General features: G+C 44.0%; 1 protein-coding gene across 6 annotated transcripts in view; it reads right to left on the reverse strand.

Annotated features, from left to right (window-relative positions):
- The window catches only part of LOC309518189 (prolyl endopeptidase FAP-like), a 52,647-nt gene that overhangs the window by 21,841 nt on the left and 12,000 nt on the right, over positions 1 to 18,806 (reverse strand). For all 6 annotated transcript variants that reach the window (XM_082198033.1, XM_082198035.1, XM_082198034.1 and 3 more), the window contains 14 exons: positions 18,357 to 18,452; positions 17,141 to 17,235; positions 16,989 to 17,063; positions 16,398 to 16,450; positions 14,203 to 14,275; positions 12,339 to 12,459; positions 10,960 to 11,114; positions 9,257 to 9,360; positions 8,206 to 8,341; positions 4,598 to 4,642; positions 3,821 to 3,925; positions 3,640 to 3,710; positions 1,376 to 1,429; positions 1,069 to 1,190 (listed from right to left, as the gene is read on the reverse strand). In XM_082198033.1, the coding sequence (XP_082054159.1) occupies positions 1,069 to 1,190; positions 1,376 to 1,429; positions 3,640 to 3,710; positions 3,821 to 3,925; positions 4,598 to 4,642; positions 8,206 to 8,341; positions 9,257 to 9,360; positions 10,960 to 11,114; positions 12,339 to 12,459; positions 14,203 to 14,275; positions 16,398 to 16,450; positions 16,989 to 17,063; positions 17,141 to 17,235; positions 18,357 to 18,452 (1,305 nt within the window). The remainder of the gene's footprint in view (positions 1 to 1,068; positions 1,191 to 1,375; positions 1,430 to 3,639; positions 3,711 to 3,820; positions 3,926 to 4,597; positions 4,643 to 8,205; positions 8,342 to 9,256; positions 9,361 to 10,959; positions 11,115 to 12,338; positions 12,460 to 14,202; positions 14,276 to 16,397; positions 16,451 to 16,988; positions 17,064 to 17,140; positions 17,236 to 18,356; positions 18,453 to 18,806) is intronic.

Consider the following 18,806-nt stretch of genomic DNA (forward strand, 5'->3'; position numbering starts at 1 on the left):
ACTGGTGATGTGGAAACATCCTCCATCACATCTAAAGGATACAGGATCGCTTAGAGCAGGCATAGGGAAACTCGGCCCTCCAGATGTTTTGGGGCTACAACTCCCATCATCCCTAGCTAACAGGACCAGTGGTCAGGGATGATGGGAATTGTAGTCTCAAAACATCTGGAGGGCTGAGTTTGCCTATGCCTGGCTTAGAAGGTACATACATTGCCTAATGGCAGGGCCAGCTTCACTTATATGGGTGATTAAGTCCTACTGAACTTGATGGGACCTACAGCCAAATAAACTTGCCTAGAATTGGGTTGTGCAATGCTTAGAAAATGGATCTAGCACCAACTTTGTGGATCAGTTACTGACATTCAGAATTTGCAAACGAAGTTAGGAAGCAATTTCATTCCCAACTGTGCTTTAAGTTTGAAAACGCAGAATTGATTTCAGTGTTACAACTTCCCAACAACACCGCAACCATTTATAGAATGCTTTTGAGCATTCAACTGCAATCATTACAACAATGGCTACCTAAGGATTTCATGGCAGAACTGAGATCTAAAGGGGGGGGGGAGCACAGAATATCCTAGTTAAAGCTTGAAATATCCTAGTTCAAAGTCTTCTAGATCTCTTCGAAGCATGGAGAGCCGGCATGGGAGTGTTAGACAAAGACTGCAGTCCTAACTCCCCTGAGAGTAAGCCCTATTGAATTCAACCAGGACTTACTCAAATTCCCACTTGGCCATAAAGCTCACTGGGTGATCTTGGGCCAATTACTTTCTTTCAGCCTGACGAACCTCACAGGACTGTTGTGAGGATAAAAAAATGGGGCTTGTTTGAGACCCATGTGTGCCAACCTGAGGAAAGGATTGCTATAAATGTAATTAATTATGAAGCCCTGTGCAAATTCACACTGAAATAAGTGTCCTTTTGCTCCCTTGGGCTTTTACTCAGTTAAGTGTACATAAAACGGCACCTGTAATGTTCCATTTATTAATAAGGTGCTTTGAAGCAGAAATACCTGACAGGTTCCTGAGAGAACAATGAGGATTTAATAGTTCCACACATTTCACATACCGTAACAGAGCAAAGCATAATAGTTGGCATTGTAACTGAAACTTGCTGCATAGTATTGGCATCTTTCTTTTCTTAAATAACAAGTAATGCACTGTCTTGTCCCGGGATTTCTTCTGTTAATTCTGTAAAACAGCGGAATTTAAAAACAAAAGCAAAACTTCAGCCTCGATCTAGAATGCAGAAGCAGGCATGGAAACTGTAACACATTCTTGCTGCATGCGGTGCAACACGGTGTTCGGAAATAACTTACTGGGCACGTCTCAGAAACCAAACGAACAACAGTGCAAAATGTTTGATGATAACTTACTTGTAAATATTTCTTCTTCCTGGATAGCCTTCAAATTCATTGCTTGAATAGAATCTGAAAGGCAATGTATGTTGTTAAATAAAGCATGCTTTAATAGAGCAAGGAGATCATGAAGTTTTGGTTGCCATTAGACATTCAACAAGTAGAACCTACAACAAAATGTTGCAGCGCGCAGCGCTCCTGGTCAGGGTTCCAACAACAACAACAATTTATTATTTATACCCCACCCATCTGGCTGGGCTTCCCCAGCCACTCTACAACAAGCTAGCCATTCCCCCTTTCCCCCTTTCCCAACAGCATGTCAGCATTCCGTGACCACGGAGCATGGTCAGTCCCCAGTAGGCTGTTATAAGGGGTTCTTCCCCTTAAGGTGGGGGAATCCTAAAGATTTGCTGTACCTTTGCAAGTTCCCTCGAGCCTACTGATAGCAAAATACCTGGATCAAGGCTAATATGCCCATATACACACATGTGATATTAAAACTTTTTTGGGATAATTGCGCTACACTTCAAGTATTGCAGTCATCTTTTTTAAAAAATGTATAGTTAAGATTGTTTAGAGACAGGAATGTTATGTTACAGGTCTGTGTTATTGTTGGTGCAATCCTGTAGCCAGAAGCACACCACAATGTATTCAGTGGGGCGTTTCTCAGAGGTAAGTATGTACAGAACTGAAACTTGAAATTATTCCGAGAGTTAGACTAGACAAAGAGGATATTTGATTTTGAAAAGTCAGGTGCTCTGACAGAATTAGGGGCCATATGTCCCCATCCGGTCAATAGGCTTCTATGGACATATCTCTAGTTGGATTAGGAACTGGGTACCTAGTAAGTTTTATGCTCACAGGCTGTTCCCCTGCTCCCAATCAGAGAGGAGGAATGTGGGGTGGAGTAGATTTATTCCCGTTCCATTTCCTGCTCCTGAATAACGGATTGCTGCTTTTGTAACTGCTCTGTATGCATTAAGTATCAGAAGCTGTGTGACCTCACCGTTGAATTAGAACCAAAAGGTTTGTGATGTGCTAGAATATATATATATATATATATATGCAGGTTTTGGTGTCTTCGGGTGTCTTCCCGTGTAAGAGTCGGGGTGTCTGTGCGACGTTTCGACGAGGTCTCACTCGTCATCTTCAGGCTGGTGCTTTCGGCTTCTTGTTACTGGAACAGAGCAGAGTCTGGTGTTTGAGTTCCTATAAATACTGTTGAGGGGTGTGGTGTATAGCCTCCAACGTTCTGGGCAGAGAGGAAGTTCCTAGATTAGTGTGCCTTTTCTTCTTTTGTTTCAAAGTAACAAGAAGCCGAAAGCACCAGCCTGAAGATGACGAGTGAGACCTCGTCGAAACGTCGCCCAGACACCCCGACTCTTACACGGGAAGACACCCGAAGACACCAAAACCTGCATTCCTGTACCCGTGAAAATCTACGAAAGCATATATATATATATATATATACACCAAAGACCTTCTCAGAAGTGGCGCCCGCCCTGTGGAACGGCCTCCCATCAGATGTCAAAGAAATAAAACAACTATCTGACTTTTAGAAGATGTCTGAAGGCAGCCCTGTGCAGTGGTACCTCGGGTTACATACACTTCTGGTTACAGACGCTTCAGGTTACAGACTCCGCTAACCCAGAAATATTACCAGATTAAGAACTTTGCTTCAGGATGAGAACACAAATCATGCAGCGGCAGCAGGAGGCCCTATTAGCTAAAGTGGTGCTTCAGGTTAAGAACAGTTTCAGGTTAAGAACAGACCTCCAGAATGAATTAAGTTCTTAACCTGTGGTACCACTGTATAGGGAATGTTTTTAAGTTTAGGTTTTTACTGTGTTTGATGTTTTAATTTGCTAGAAGCAGAGTGGCTGGGGCATATAAATGGGTGGCATATAAATAATAATAATAATAATAATAATAATAATAATAATAATAATAATAATACACCAATACGATTTAGGCAATATATAAAATGTGTCTATCTCCTTGGTTACATTAATAGATACCTCTAGTAACATGCATCTTTACCTAAAAAGAGCAGTCTGTCTGCCCTTAAAGCACAGGTTCAACCCAACATCATGAGCTTTCCAGATAATAACCATAATGGGGAATCCATTTTGTCTTGTCATCTGGAAAAGCCTTTGCAGATGGCCGACCTCTCAACATGGGGTTCTGCTATTTGTCTGAGGGAGAAAATCATTCTTGCATTGAACATAACTTTTCATTGACAGGTGACATAACCAACGCTCTGTTCTTGGAAGAATGCTTACATGGCGTCATCTGTGACTCTGTAAATGTATATGGCCTCCCACTTTCCACTAGTGATTGGGACAGCTTTTTCCTAAAAAGAAAAAAAAAAGGGGGGGGAGAACACATGTAAAGTCAGGTGTCTTATTTATGGCAACTGTACTGCAGAGTATGTGAAAATTGAAGATTAATTGCTTGACATACCACCGAATCTTTGACGTAATGAATATGTTTGTAACCATCCTTGTCACTAAATATTTTGTAGTAAGAAATGCCGTCCGAAGTGAAAGAAGGTGCTGAAACAAAGAACTGAGGCAAAAAAAAAAATAAAAACAGAAACAAAATAAAATCAACTGTAGATGACAAAGAAGCGAATACCTTTTCAGTCAGGTAAAACTGCATGGAATAAGTGGTCCTTGTTCATATTAGGTTATTTTTACTTAAAAGCAAAATGTGTGATCACATTGTTTAGGGTGTAGCTGTTGTTCTTGTTATGCCAATGACAAAAAGTATAATCTAATATGATCAATGGGGAAATTCACTTGGTCCCTTTAGAAGTGCTTTATGGTAAGAAGAAGTAAATACAAATGAGAAACCGCATATGTGAACATGAGAATTGTACCATTATTACGCTGAGAATTTATATTTTCATATAGCTGCAATATGCAAATACATCCTCCGTTCTTCTTCGACTTCTACTTTCCCCCCTCCCCAAGATGTTTCATTTCCATTTAAAAGACCATCTGTGCTTGTTACAAGTAAACAAAAACAGTTTTTGAGTTGGAATGAAATTTGTGTTAAGTGCATGGATTAATAACTGTGAAAAGCAAAAGTCTTCGGCGCAGATCAGTCAGGATACAAGGCTACAATCCTAACCCTACATTGAATTCAATGGGACATTCTTCAAAATAGACATTGCTAGGATTGCACTGTTACAATATTTCAACAAAATCAGAAGTGTAAAGATAATAAAAACCGTACTCCACCAGCCCATCCTGTGTGACTTTCTTCTATATGTTGCTGCTTCTGCAAAATAAGAACAAAGGCAACTGTGGGAGGATATGTGGCATAAGTGAAAGAACTTCATTTAAAGGAGTACAATTTTCAGTCTGGACCCTGAAAAACAAGCACTGCTTTAGACATTTTCCTTGATGTTAACAGTCTCCATGCAGTGGAGAAATGGAGACATCTTTTTTACCGGCTTCCAGAAAAACCCCCCTGTATTATTCATCTCACTGTCCAAAAGTGGTGGCATTTAACACAATGAATTACATTACTCCACACCATTCTTTTCAGCGCAAAGTTTGCGTTTCATTTCAGAGCAAAGGAAACACAATGCAGATTGGGAGAGAAAAGCAATCAATTGTGTATCATTTGCAGAACAAAAGGAACAACAATTCGTTGAACGTGAGATGAATAAGAGAACATTGACAGTTTCTGTTCCCGTCTGAATTCCCTGACATCCCTAGTTCTGCTTTAGTCTTGTGGAACTTCTTTTTTAGACACAACACCACCAACAACTTGCCCCTGTTGAGCAATAGGTACTGTTCATTTTTGAAGGCACCTCCAAAACATCCCCATAGTTCTCTGATTGTTTCTTCCAGCTTCGTTCAACTGTTTGATTGGAATGTTATGTACAAAACCTGATGGCATGCTATTACAGATCAATACAATTACACGCTGATATTCTAAAAGTCTTTTAGTGTGTTTAAACATTGGCTTATGAATCACTTCAAAGTGCTCAGTGACCTGCCAAAATTAATGTATGGCTCAGATGTTTAGCACTCTAATTGCAAAATGAAAATGAAGTAATAGCAGGCTACGGCTGAGTGTTACATACAACTCATTTATACATATACATAACATGTTTATTTTCTCTTAGATTTATTTAAATGCTGTTGATGAAACATTTTTTTCCACAGTCTGGATCCCTGTGGAATGTTTTCAGTACATTTGCTCTCTGAAGGAATTATTTTCCATTTTTAAAAATCCACCATGTTGCAGCTCAGTAGCAGAGTTATGACATCTCTGTCAACTATTGTACTATCCATAGGTTCAATTATTTTAACTATCCTGAACACCCAATTCTGTCAATAATTTTATTAAGAGGGGAAGGAACCTCCCAGTATTATGTCCACTGGCTAGGGCTGTTGGTTTGCATTAACATCACATAAGAGAAATAAAAAATACAGTCAAAGTGGGTGCCAGCAGGTGCTACTCTCAAGGAGTTGCCAAGGATCCACCAGTGCCCTGGAGCCCCTTTAACAGTGCCCTGATGAGTTTTGGGTGGCCAGAATTATAATTGCCCACAATGCTTTGCAACACTGAGCCAACTGTGGACAATTACATAATGGTGGTGATCGACAACGCTCATTGGAAGGATACCACCACACTTGTGTTGCTGTCCTTCTCTGGCAGTAAGCCTACTGTCAGGGAACTGACATCAGAGCAAAAGGCGAAGGAGAGGCTCCCCGATTCTGCAGAAGAAGGTACCAGCACCAGGGGGAGTCGCAGCTTGGTAGAGGGGGAAGGAAATCGGCGTAACATCAAGGAGGGCAAATGGGGGAAGCGGAGGTAGAGCTCCGGGATTCTTCCCTGGACATCAGTGAGGAGAGCACTGGTCCTCCACTACCCACGCCCTCCCTGTGTGTGAGGATAACTAGGTGCCTCTGGCCCTGTATACAATTAGGCATAGCTACAGTTTAATTCAAGTGCGGGGAGGGGGGGCGAACAGAATCATGTCCATGTTTTAATTTCTATAAGCGATTTAATTTCTATAAGCGATCTATAACTTCTATTTCACGTTCAAAAAGTTGTGTTTGGTGGGCATTTCTGGCTGACTGCACAAATTCTTGCCTGCATTTAATTTTTATTCATCGGGACACATTTGCTGAACATAAACATGAAGTTCAGCGCACAGCTCTGAGTTTGCAGCACTGTATCTCCTCATACTGTTTTCCCACTGCATTTTTATTATCTTCCAGTATATGAAGTAGTCCACATTTCTTACGCATTATTACTTCCGGTTTAATCGGAAAACAAAGTAAGAGATGGAAATATATTCCCCTAGAGATCTTTTGAGCAAACACTGCTTAATGGAGTTCTCCCATCTGCTCGCACTCCTGTTAACTAACCAATGGTGCACAGATTGATATGGTAAAAAGCACTTGATAAACAGAACGTGGTGGAGGTTTCAGCAGTGACTCTCATCAGGCGACATGCTGAGAAGTGCAATTATCCTGGAGTTTGGACCTGACGTTGCCACGATGCTGGTTCCAAGTCCAGTGAGCATAATTTGGGAGCTTGAAACCTGACTCTGTGTTCCGTGTAGATCAGCAGGGCCACTGCCAACGATGGTATGAATAAGGCAAAGAGAATTCAAGTACAGTAACCCCATTAGTGGGTGTAAGAATATAAGGGCAGGGCCATAGCCCTTAGGCAGTGCTATTTTTCCAGAAAAAGAGGTGCCAGAAGTCACCATGAAGGCCTCCCTTCAGTGTTCTCTTATAATGGCAATGGTGCCATTCTGGCTGAAAACAGCCCTGCATGTAGGTCAGTGGTAGATACTCCATTTTAGGGTATCCCTTACAGAAGAACTCCTGCCCACCTAGCAGTTTGAAAGTACGTCAAAGTGCAAGTAGGTAAATAGGTACCGCTCCGGCGGGAAGGTAAATCACATTTCCATGCGCTGTTCTGGTTTGCCAGAAGCTGCTTAGTCATGCTGACCCGGAAGTTGTCTGCAGACAAACACCAGCTCCCTCGGCCTTTAGTGCGAGATGAGCACCGCAACCCCAGAGTCATTCGTGACTGGACCTAATGGTCAGGGGTACCTTTACCTTTACAGAAGAAAATCTGGATTGAGGGAGGGGAAAGTGTGGAAAGGCCATGATTTGGATAATGTAATATGGACAACAAAGAATTAATGGAGATCCTGGAAGCTTCCTACCCACATGAAACCACAGTATGGATGAGCCCTGAGTCGGGCCAAGGGTTCATCTAGTTCAGACTGGCAGTGGCTCTCCCGGGTTTCAGGCACTAAGTCTTTCCTAGTCTTCCCTGGTGATGCCAGGGACTGAACTTGTCAGTGAGTTACCGCCCTTCCTTGGGCTTCAGGGGAAATTGCTGAAAATTGCCCCTAGCAATTAGTGGGAGCTGCCTGTGAGCAGAGCCCCAGTCACAAGAGCATGGGGTCCAACCCAGTGTTCAGAAAACTCTTCCCTTCACCCCACTTTTGCACAAAAGGAATACATCTGGCTGCTTACCTGGTGACACGGTGGGCGGCTATTGCGGCCCATCATGTCCAGCTCCTTGCCCTCAGGAGTAATGCTGGGGCTAGGCAGTCGGCCATTGGGGAATTCCCAGGCCAGCCGCTAGAGATGGGCAGGCTTTCCCGCCACCTGTTGATTTGAATCCTGGCCAATCCGGCCGGGCCAGGTGGGCGGGGCTTGGGACCCAATAAAGGCTGGGTGCCCTCCCCCGCATACAATTTGCACAAAAGTAATACATTGACCGTGAATGCTCACCAGTGGGTAACAGAAGCTACTTCTGCAAGTCTTCTATCAAAATACTAGCTTGGTGGGAAACAGTACCTGTGGGCAGTCCCAGGACCTGGAGCGGTCATTGTAGTCGCAGATGGCTGACACAGAAAAGTTCTGGATCCTTTTCAGCCACTGCACGCAGATTCGGTTGTCTCTCACCCAAGTAATCCAAGTGACATAGTGATCGCTGGAAAAGAAGAGGGGAGAGAAAGGGGCTGTTTACTATGAGAGGGGTCAACATGGCGTGTTCAATAATACATCTGTGACAAGCCAGACCTCTTTCAAACCAAGGACTGCATTCCGACCTGAGCAACCTTTCAAGGCCACACTTACACATCCCACAGTTACAGATCCTCCAGCCAGACTAAGGGGAAGCATTCTCAGTGTTCAAGAACACATTCTAGCGAGGTCAAAACGCTTGAGGAGGGTATGTTGAAGGGTGTGGCGTGGGGAGAGGGGATGTGGCTGAGAGGAGTGTATGGTCTAAGGAAAGACCTGAGGGCCAGACAGAGGTTTGGAGGGCCTCATGCAAGCTCCTGGCCCAAGGTTCCCCACCATGGGCATAGCCAGAATTTATGTGGCAAGGGGGGACAGGACCCGCACCTGTCATCATCCTCTGGCTTTGTCTACCAGATTCGGAATGAAATGTCTTGACAACAGTTGTTTTAAATTGCTTTCTTTTGACCCCAAAAGCTCAGAAAAATCTGCCCAAATCTTTCTACAATTTCTACTTTTAGTTCACTATTTTTATTTATTGACTTGATGGTGAAGGGTACAGCTGCCCCTCCTTGCTAGGCCCATGTTCCCTATGCCTGTCGGAGTAATGTCGAACATTTGTCTTCCTCAGAGTAGACCCTTTAAAATCAAAGGGAAAGGGAACATAAGTCCATCAATTCCAGTGGGTTTTTGACTTAGTAGGATATCACCAGCAATTTTTCGATGGCAGTGGAAAATGAAAAGCAAACATCTACACTATTTCCATAGAACAGATCTGCAAGGGGCGGTAGTGGTGGGGAGCCCAGGGTCAATCTGTTTAAAATAAAAATTCTATTGCTAAAAGAAAAGAAACGGAGAAGAAAATATCAGTTTCACAAAATACTACCTTGATGCTATCGCTGCTGGAGCTGGTACTTCCTTAGGGCCTAAAGCTTCAGGATAAGTAGCATCAACAACAAACACTCTGACGGTAGGATTTTTAGCCCCAGCCTTCAAAGGAAAACATATAATCAGGTTCAAAATAATCTCCAGGGAATTGATTGCTCCCCCCAGGCCCACTCCCAAGAAGGTCTGACCTCCATGCCAGCCTGCCATTGGACAATTTGGCAGGCTGGCACAGAGCTGGATTTCAAGCTGGGAGTGTGAGCCAAAGTTCGCACTCCAGCAAGAGTAGCCCCCGGTGCCCCAGCTCTGCATCATGGGGGGGGGGGAGCGCTGGCCATCCTGCAATGCCACCCCACCCCAAAAGGGGATAAGTGGACTTGACTACAAATCCCATCCCCCCTGACTACTGGTCCTACTAATTAGGGATGATGGGAGTTGTAGTCCAACAACATATGGGAACCCAAGTTTGATAAAAGCTAGCATACATGTGAGCCCTGTTCCTTTACGGAAAGAAAGTTCGCAGTAGGCACTGAGCAAATAGATTATAATATATTTCATCATCATACTTCTATACTGCTATTTGGCCAAGATTTGTATTAATACAAAAGAAAATACATTAAGACCACGGGAAACGTAAATACAAAGATACAATATAATAAATCAGTTTTTTAAAATAGCAATATCCCAGGCATGCCATGAATCACACTTTACACATTCACGTGTTGCATTTGTGCTCTCACCACAACACAACTGCCATCCACAAATGAATTGCCCACACAATAGGCTTCTCCCTGGAAGCAACCCACAGCTGTGGTGAAGTTCTTACAGTAGCTCTCCAGGCTAGCTGGCTCAACTTTGACTTCCCTTTCAAAATACTGAAGGGAAGGATCCAGTCTTTAGCTGCCTCTTTCCCTCCTCTCGCTGCATGCAGAAGAACCTTTTACAACCAGTCTCTATCCTTTTCTGTCAACAGCCATCCTGGACATGGAGAGTTATGCTACCAGAAGGGATGTCAGGGACTGGACAGAGGAGGAATGGTGGAGCCCGCCTACCCAGCCTGAACCTTCCAGAGAAGAGGAAGACAGTATAGATTGACAACAGTGATTTGCGAGAGGTCACAGCTTAGAGATAGATGACGGGCAGAGCTGGGAAATAATGAGAGAGAAGAAGGCAGGGGAGGCAGAGCTAGAGCAGCTGGCTGACATGTTATCACTAGAAAGCTTTCCAGACCCTCCTTCTCCCAGAACCCAGCGAGCATTGAAAGTAGGAGAGCAAAGGGCTTGGAGACAAATCGCCCTAAGTGGCTACCATAAGGTGGGTGGTGCTGTTGACAATTGGGGTGTGTGTGGAGATTACTTGGAACAATGCCATTACTCAAAGAGGCAGCATCTCTGTGAATATTGAATAAAAGACATTGTTAAGACTTTCCTCGTCTATCTGTTCCTGGCAGCCTACTGTGTAGGGATCAGATTCCCTGATGCCTGACAAGGGCTGAGTATGTCCAATGGTAAAGGTAAAACGATGGACCAGGCCCTTTATTATGTCATCATCAAAATATACAATACTTAACCCAATAGTTAGTTTAATAATAGGCATTAAAATCCAGCAATTAAACCTTAGAAATCCAAGCATTTCTACACTGAAATATGATCAGATCTTATTCAACAGAGCCAAGCAAAGCAAACAACAAAACCCCAAACATACCTTTGGATATGGTATCTTTATTTTTCTAGGATATTGATCTTCACCATAATATGAATATTCAATAACTGGTATTCCAGTATCATTAAACTGTAGGTATGCCACATTCTTTGCATTTGGAGACCACCACAGTGCATATTTTACAGCAAGCATTTCCTCTAAGAGAAATCATGTTAAATATATGTTATTCTACTACAAAAGAGGATCATGAGCTACCGTTATCTTGTAAGGACACCACATAGAACCCATTTATCTGATAAGCTGCCATGCATCAAATAAGCAAGGTAGCTCTGTCCCAGTGGTAAGCCCGCAACTTGAATGGCACGTGAGACATCGTTTCTGCTGTACAGATTTTTTTCGGGATAAATACCATGGCTAGTTTAAAAGGGAAGGGGAGAAGATAGGGCATACCTATTGCTAAGCTAATCTAGTGCAACAAAGCATAGCATTATTCCAGCCTTATTGGCAGTGATGGATGGATGTTATGAGGGTTCCCTGTTTGGGAGGCCCTAGTTATTCATCTAAATAAATGTAACTATGTCCAAGAAAATTGCAGAGCTAAACGTTTAGGAATGTTAGTTAATAGCATGGGTTATATATTTTTTCTTCCTATATACATAAAAATGCAAGGCTGTCCCCATTGGATTTGCATGAAGTCAGGAGATAGATGTGGTTGGCAAGCAACGTGAGCAGGAGCCTTTTGACAATTCAATGACAATTCAAAGAATGTAAAATATACATAGATGTTAAATACTCTTGAGATAAAGAATGTGAGTAATTTTGACCGAAGGGTACAGGTAATACTGGCTGAAATGGCCAAGCGAACCAAATGATGAGGCTTGGTGGGCCTTATTAGCCCACAAGCCAGAGTCTCTTTTATCAGTGGAGTGTTTCAGAAGCCAAATTAGAAGAAATTGTGTCCTAATATTACAGATAAACACGATACTAGTTCTTAAGTTGGACAGATAGTTTTATGACAGATATCTGAGAAACGTACAGAAGTGGGTAGGTCTAAAACCTAGCAGAAACTAACAAGGAAATATCAACCCCCCCACCCTACCCTGAAGAAATATGTGGCAGGGTGTGAAAACTCAAGATACGGGAAGTTAGGAAACCACAGTGAGAATGCATGTTATTGGTGTAAGACGTTGAGTAAAGCTGTTCACAAATAGTAAATTATGATGGTGAATAACCATGCTGGCTTGTAGTTAGCAGTTAGCTTTTTGCAGTTTTGAGGAAGGGACTCCTTATGAGAAATATAAGCCTTCTACACAAACACAGCACTATGAACAACTTTTGGCTGCTGCTCAGGGCATCATATCTGTTTGCTGCCCAACTCTTGCCTCACGTGGCAATAATATTGATTTCAGGTTGATGTTTACCTTCGTAGACCCAGTCAGGGATTCCATTAAATATTTCATTCCAATAACCATTTGTAGTTATTTGAACAGCAGGTTCTCTGGGGCCTTGTTTCAAATAGATATTATTCTGATACACATAAACCTGGGAAGAAAAAGCCCAAAAGCGTTTTATGCAGTCAAAGCTATTGAGGACAGTAGCACATCTAAACAGGGAATTAGATGCAAAGGGCAGAAGGCACTTCTGTTTCTACAGAACAGAGGGTGTGCAAGTTTTCACTCCCCTAGGCTGCAAGGAAAATCCTTTGGCATAATGCTCAGTGTGGCTAGGGGCTGACAAGTCGAGGATAAAATTATATCTCTCCTGTGTGATTGGGGGCCTTTTCACTCACACACAAGTATTTGGAGATCTGATCCATGCCAAGCATATCAGCAATGAAGAACCTATTGCTGGACTGCAGATTCAACCATCCCTAACTAGTGACTATGCTGGCTGGGGATGATGAATAAGAATGGTTGTATCCAGCTAAATTTTACTCAGCATAGGCCTATTTAAATGAATGCACCCAAGTTGGCCATGCCCGTTATTTTCAGTGGGTCTCCCTTGAGTAGCAATGGATACCACCCTACTATTCAGCTTTCTTTCCTGCCCTTCCTCTCACAGAAGCCCAGGGCAGCAAACACCTAAGTGGTAAGACAACAGAGCGGAAAGAGAAAACAAAAGCATATTTAAAACATTTTTAAACAATTGGAAACCTGTTCAGTGGTGGGAATTGAAGCCCAGCAGCCCCTGGGGGGCAAAGCTAGTATGCTTGAGTCCATACAATATTGCCAGTGGACTAGGAAAATCTGGGTTCAAGTCCTTGCTCAGTCTTAAAGCACAATTGGTGGCCGTGGGCAAGTCAATATTTCCAAGCCTACCTGATCTCACAGATTTGTTGTGTGCATAAAACACAATGGCCATATATTTATGTATTATTTGCTGCATTTATAGACCGCCTGATCTTGTAAGAACCCAGGGGGTTGAACCATTCCAAAGGTCCAGATAGTCCAGCATTTTGTCCTCATAGCAGCCTACCAGATCGCTGCTGGAATTCAGTATCCAGAGGCATTTTGCCATGGATAGTGGAGGGAGAACATCGCCATCATGGCTAGTAGCCACCAACAGCCTCATCCCCCCTTATTATTTTGTATATTGTCCTAGAGAAATAGGGCACAAATAGGAACCCTTCTCTAGGTTTTTGTGGAACAGGACAGCTCTCAGTGCCAAAGCATGCAGAAATTGACTTGCAGCTAATAGAGCTGAGAGGATGCATAACAAGGGACCTGATTCATGGCCATGTTTTTGGGAGGCCACAAGCAACAAATCTTAAGGGCTCGGTCCTCCCGGCAGAGGGCACGCTCCTCACTCTAGCTTCACAATCCTTAATCCACCCTTTCTGATGTTTTTCTCAGTAGGGAGGGTGGGTTAGAGGTTCATGGTGGTACAGAAGAAATATGAAGCCCAAGAATGGGGAAGCTGCGGAAATGAACTGCAGTGTGGCAGTCGTGCTCTCTTTGCATCAGGGCAGACAGAAGAGGGTCAGAAACTACAGTCTTTGGGTAAAGAGCAAATGAAGAGACCCTAACACCCTGGTCCCTGTACCTTGGGTTTGTCTAGTTTTCGGAAAAGACAAAGTGGTCCAACAATTACCAGGGCTCTGTGCTAAACCACCCACAGTTCTAGGCAGCTGTGGAGTGTTTATCTTTTTAAAGAGTCAATATTCTAAAGCACAGCTGATAAGCAGAGATAAGAAGGCCTGCAAAAACGATGCCTGAGCAAACACTAAAGGCAAATGAATCTCATAAAAATAGAAGCGTTATTCTCACACTTCGTGAGCTTACTGACCAATTTGTGTCCAACAGGTGACCAGGCTATATACTGAATGTCATGTGGAAGCTCGTGTCCTTTGACAAAAGCACTGCAAAGGGAAAGAAATGAAAGATGCAAAGGCAAGCTCGGTATCTCAAGGTCAGATTTCATGTAAAGCCCTTGGCTTCCCCAAAAGAATCCCCAAAGAAGGGTCGGCAGCAAAGCAAAAGGACCCTCGTGAGCACCTAGGTGGGCATGGGCACAATGGAGCCCACCAACGCCGGTGCTTCTTTTCTTATTTAATTTCTTGTTATAGTTGGGGGCAGGCATCTAGGCATGTACATGGTTACAGATACTCGTTTTATTATTTTTTACTTTATAATATGTCGACTCTCTCTTTCAACAATTTGACTGAGCTTACTCCCAAATCAATGTGTTTAGCATCTGGGCAGCAGAGGCAAGCCCCATTGTATTCCTGTAGTCATGGCGGTGCTGTGATTTAAGGGAGCCTAAAAACTGCACACGCCGAGAGTATTTGGGTCATATCCTGCGGTGGAGTTCCGCGAGTGCAGTAGACTTCTGCTTGTGCAACAGAACTTTCCTCTCCCCTTCCTTGTACACCTTTAGAATCTGCCCCAGAGGGCACGCAGGGAGAAGAGAGGAAGGGGAAGTCCCATTGCGTGAGCAGAATTTGCTATGTGCAGCATCGGATATAACTATTTAGAAGCAGATAATTTAGCAACGTCACTGGAAACAATGTGCCCATTAGCTAGCCTAACTAATAGAAGAACATAAGGAGAGCAGTGGTTGATCTAGTCTAGCTCCTTGCTCTCACAGTTGTCAACCATAAGGGACCCCTCAGGCATAGGCGCCAACTCACAGGAGCCTGGGGCACCTTGGCACCAGTGGCGTAGCGTGGGGGGTGCAGGGGGGCCGGCCGCACCGGGCGCAACATCGGGGGCTCGCGCTCGCACTCGCAGCTCTCTGCCCCTACCTGGCTCACTCACTCTCTCTCACTGCAGTGCTGGCTGTGCAAATCCGATCCGAGCCGCCGGGTCGCCGCCCACTGTGGAGGGGGTGGGTGCCAGGCTTGCGGTGCGGAGAGAGAGCAAGGGACTATCTGGGGAAGGGACAGTGCAGCGGCCGCCCAGCGCAGCGCTGAGCGCGGGAGAGAACCACACCAGACCAGCCCAGGCAGCAGCAAGAAGAAGCTGGCAGCGGCGGCAGGTTAGGGGTTAGGGGGCGCAAATTACTTGCCTTGCCCCGGGTGCTGACAACCCACGCTACGCCGCTGCTCGGCACCCACAAAATTCCCATTATGGGTGCCCAAGCATATCTGCAGCAAGCCCTAACTGAGGCCCCACAGCAGAGGCACAGGCCCTGGCCCAGTTGCCACCACACCGGAGAGCCAGAGGAGGCAAGGCAGTGGGTGGCGGTGGCAGGCGGAAGCCAAGCAGCATGCACACGCAATGGCGCAAGTGGCGTCATGACATCACGCCGCGTGTGCTGCTGGGCACCCACAATCTGGGGGCCAAGTTGGCACCACTGCCCTCAAGCAGGACCTGAGCTCAAGAAGACACGCTCCCTTCCGGTGGATTCCAGCAACAGGAATTCAGAAGCATTGCTATCTCTGACCAGTATATCTGAAGGAGCGTCTCCACCCCCATCGTTCTGCCCGGACACTGAGGTCCAGGGCTGAGGGCCTTCTGGTGGTTCCCTCGCTGCGAGAAGCCAAGTTACAGGGAACCAGGAAGAGGGCCTTCTCGGTAGTGGCACCCGCCCTGTGGAACACCCTCCCACCAGATGTCACACAGAAAAATAACTACCAAACTTTTAAAAGACATCTGAAGGCAGCCCTGTTTAGGGAAGCTTTTAATGTTTAATGTTTAATAGGTTATTGTATTTTAGTGTTTTGTTGGAAGCTGCACAGAGTGGCTGGGGAAACCCAGCCAGATGGGTGGGGTATAAATAATAAATTATTATTATTATTATTATTATTATTATTATTATTATTATTATTATTACTGTGGAGGCAGAGCATAGTCTGGTAGCCATTGACAGTCTTATCCTCCCTGATTTTGTCTTTTAAAGCCCCCCCCAAGTTGGCGGCCATCACTGTTCTCCTAAGAGGAAAAAAGTATGCCTTAAAGGAGCCCAAATAGAAGACCAAGAGCAAACACGGAACAGATTGACTCGTGGGTCAGTATAAAAGAAAACCTTTTCAGTCTTACCTGTTTCCAAGATCATAAATGTGATAGGATGCTGTATAAGAGTACCTCCAGAGCTGAAGAAGTTACAACAGAAACATAACATGATTAGTTATTATTACAGCCAAAGCATAGTAACATACAGTATTCCTCCCAACACTTTTTTAACAGTTTCCCTTTATGAAAGCTCTGCGAACCTTCACAATGGCACTGTCCTAGCACCAGTTATCACAACACAGCCCACCTTGTGGAAGTTGCTGGAAATGTTTCCTGGTGGTGATAGCGGGTTAGCTTCCAGAAAGTATAAGGGACAATAATTACACAGGTTGTTCAGCCAAGTAGAGTGTGTTGACATCTACAGCGCACATCCCTGAGACCCACCATGAGACTCAGGCAACCCATGGGCAAAGTTTTTTCGCATTTCGCGTGGCCAGCGCGAATTTCCCTGAAACCTATGGAGCAGATTTGGGGAGGACATGGGGACCACATGGGTGGAGGGGGGTAGTTCTATCATTCACTAACAACGTGACCAATGTGCACTAAAAACGGGGAGTTACACAAACATAACAAATGCACTGGATTCCGCCCACAAATCTCAGCTGAAAAACATTTTACCTTAGAGTAGTTGCTTTCCAACAGCATGAAATTCTGGTCAGCTGACAGGATATAGTTTGTGGCATTGACTTTTTTCTAAAAGATTTAAAGATATGAATTAGAAACCAAAGCATGGCCTTTTGATCAATTTTAAAAATTACAGTAATACGTACAAGTACGCTGTTAGACAGGAGTGTGTGTGACTGCCCATATTCAACATTGTAAAGAATTATATCATCTTCTTGGAACTGATGGAGATATTCATTTCCTTAGGAGGGAGGAGGAAAAACATAGCCTGAATGATTACAATAAGCTTGTTTACAAATGTCATCTCACTACAGCATCTGTTACAGCAAATGACGTTGGAAATGGATCTAAAATAACAATACTTTGATGCTATAATTCAGGTTGTGGAGGCGGGGGGGGAGATGGAGCCATCTCAGGTAGCTCAAATCCTGGGAACTGTAGTTTGTTAAGCATGCAGGGGACTGCAGTTATGTGGGGGGTAAACTACATTTCCCAGGATTCTTTGGGGAAGTCATGTGTTTTTAATGTATGAAGAAGAAGAAGAAGAAGAAGAAGAAGAAGAAGAAGAGTTTGGATTTGATATCCCGTTTTATCACTACCCTAAGGAGTCTCAAAGCGGCTAACATTCTCCTTTCCCTTCCTCCCCCACAACAAACACTCTGTGGGGTGAGTGGGGCTGAGAGACTTCAGAGAAGTGTGACTAGCCCAAGGTCACCCCACAGCTGCATGTGGAGGAGCGGGGAATCGAACCCGGTTCCCCAGATTACGAATCTACCGCTCTTAACCACTACACCACACTGGCACTACGCAGCCTGAGATAGGGGCAGAGATTAGATGATGCACAATTTATACTGCTGGGTTCTATATTATGCTTGCTTTACAGAAACAGCAGAAACTCTCTCTTTCTGCCACCTCCCTCCCTCCCTCTCTTTCTCTTTCTGTCTCTCTCCCTCTGCCCTGCTCTTTTCTTTCATGCTTTCTGCCACCCCCTTCTTTCCTGCCCTTTTTCTGCCATCCTATTTTCTGCAAATCCTATTGATCTCAATCTGCAATCACTAGTTAATACCAAGGCACTTACATGGCAGAATGAAACCCCATACACCTCACCTTTTCCCATTCCTTGAACATTTTAGCCACACTTACTTTTTCGTTTTAGAAACCACATACCCCATACTTCCAATCCATTTACATTTCTCAGGGCAGCTTAAAATATTTAAAAACACCCCCATAAAAAACATAAAACAAAAACAAAAGCATCAATGGACACAAGCTTTGTAGTTTGTATGTTTTTTTAAAAAAATAATCCAAAATGATGTTTCAGCACCACATACTCATTGAACCACAAATCATGCCGTCCCTTACCCGAAATCCAGTAAGGAGAAATTGTTTTGTAACTGAAGTCTCCATCCAGATATTCTTTTAATGTTAAAGGTCTAGGATTGCTTCCTTTGTTTCGAACTTTAAAAACAGAACAGGAATGAGATATTTAATAACAACACGGCCAAGAGGCACAAATGGTTTCTAGAATTTTATTCCTTTGAATTGGACACTAATCTGAGGGTTTGGGAGGTTGTAGACCTGGTAGGATGATATGACACATACCCTTCCGCCTATAACCACGCTGAAAAGTACCAGGCTGGATGAACTGCAGTAACCCTTCATTTCACACAAAAGATGTCTTCCTCAGACCAGAAGGAATCTGGTTTTCTATGTCTCTGAAGAATGCCAGTTTTCATTTTGACTGATAACTGGGAACACCCACATGTCAATTCCACTTGTTATATCATGAGCTAAGCAGGTCCACTCCAGCCT

Source organism: Podarcis vaucheri, assembly GCF_965113315.1.
Source record: "Podarcis vaucheri genome assembly, chromosome: 1".
Taxonomy (NCBI): domain Eukaryota; kingdom Metazoa; phylum Chordata; class Lepidosauria; order Squamata; family Lacertidae; genus Podarcis; species Podarcis vaucheri.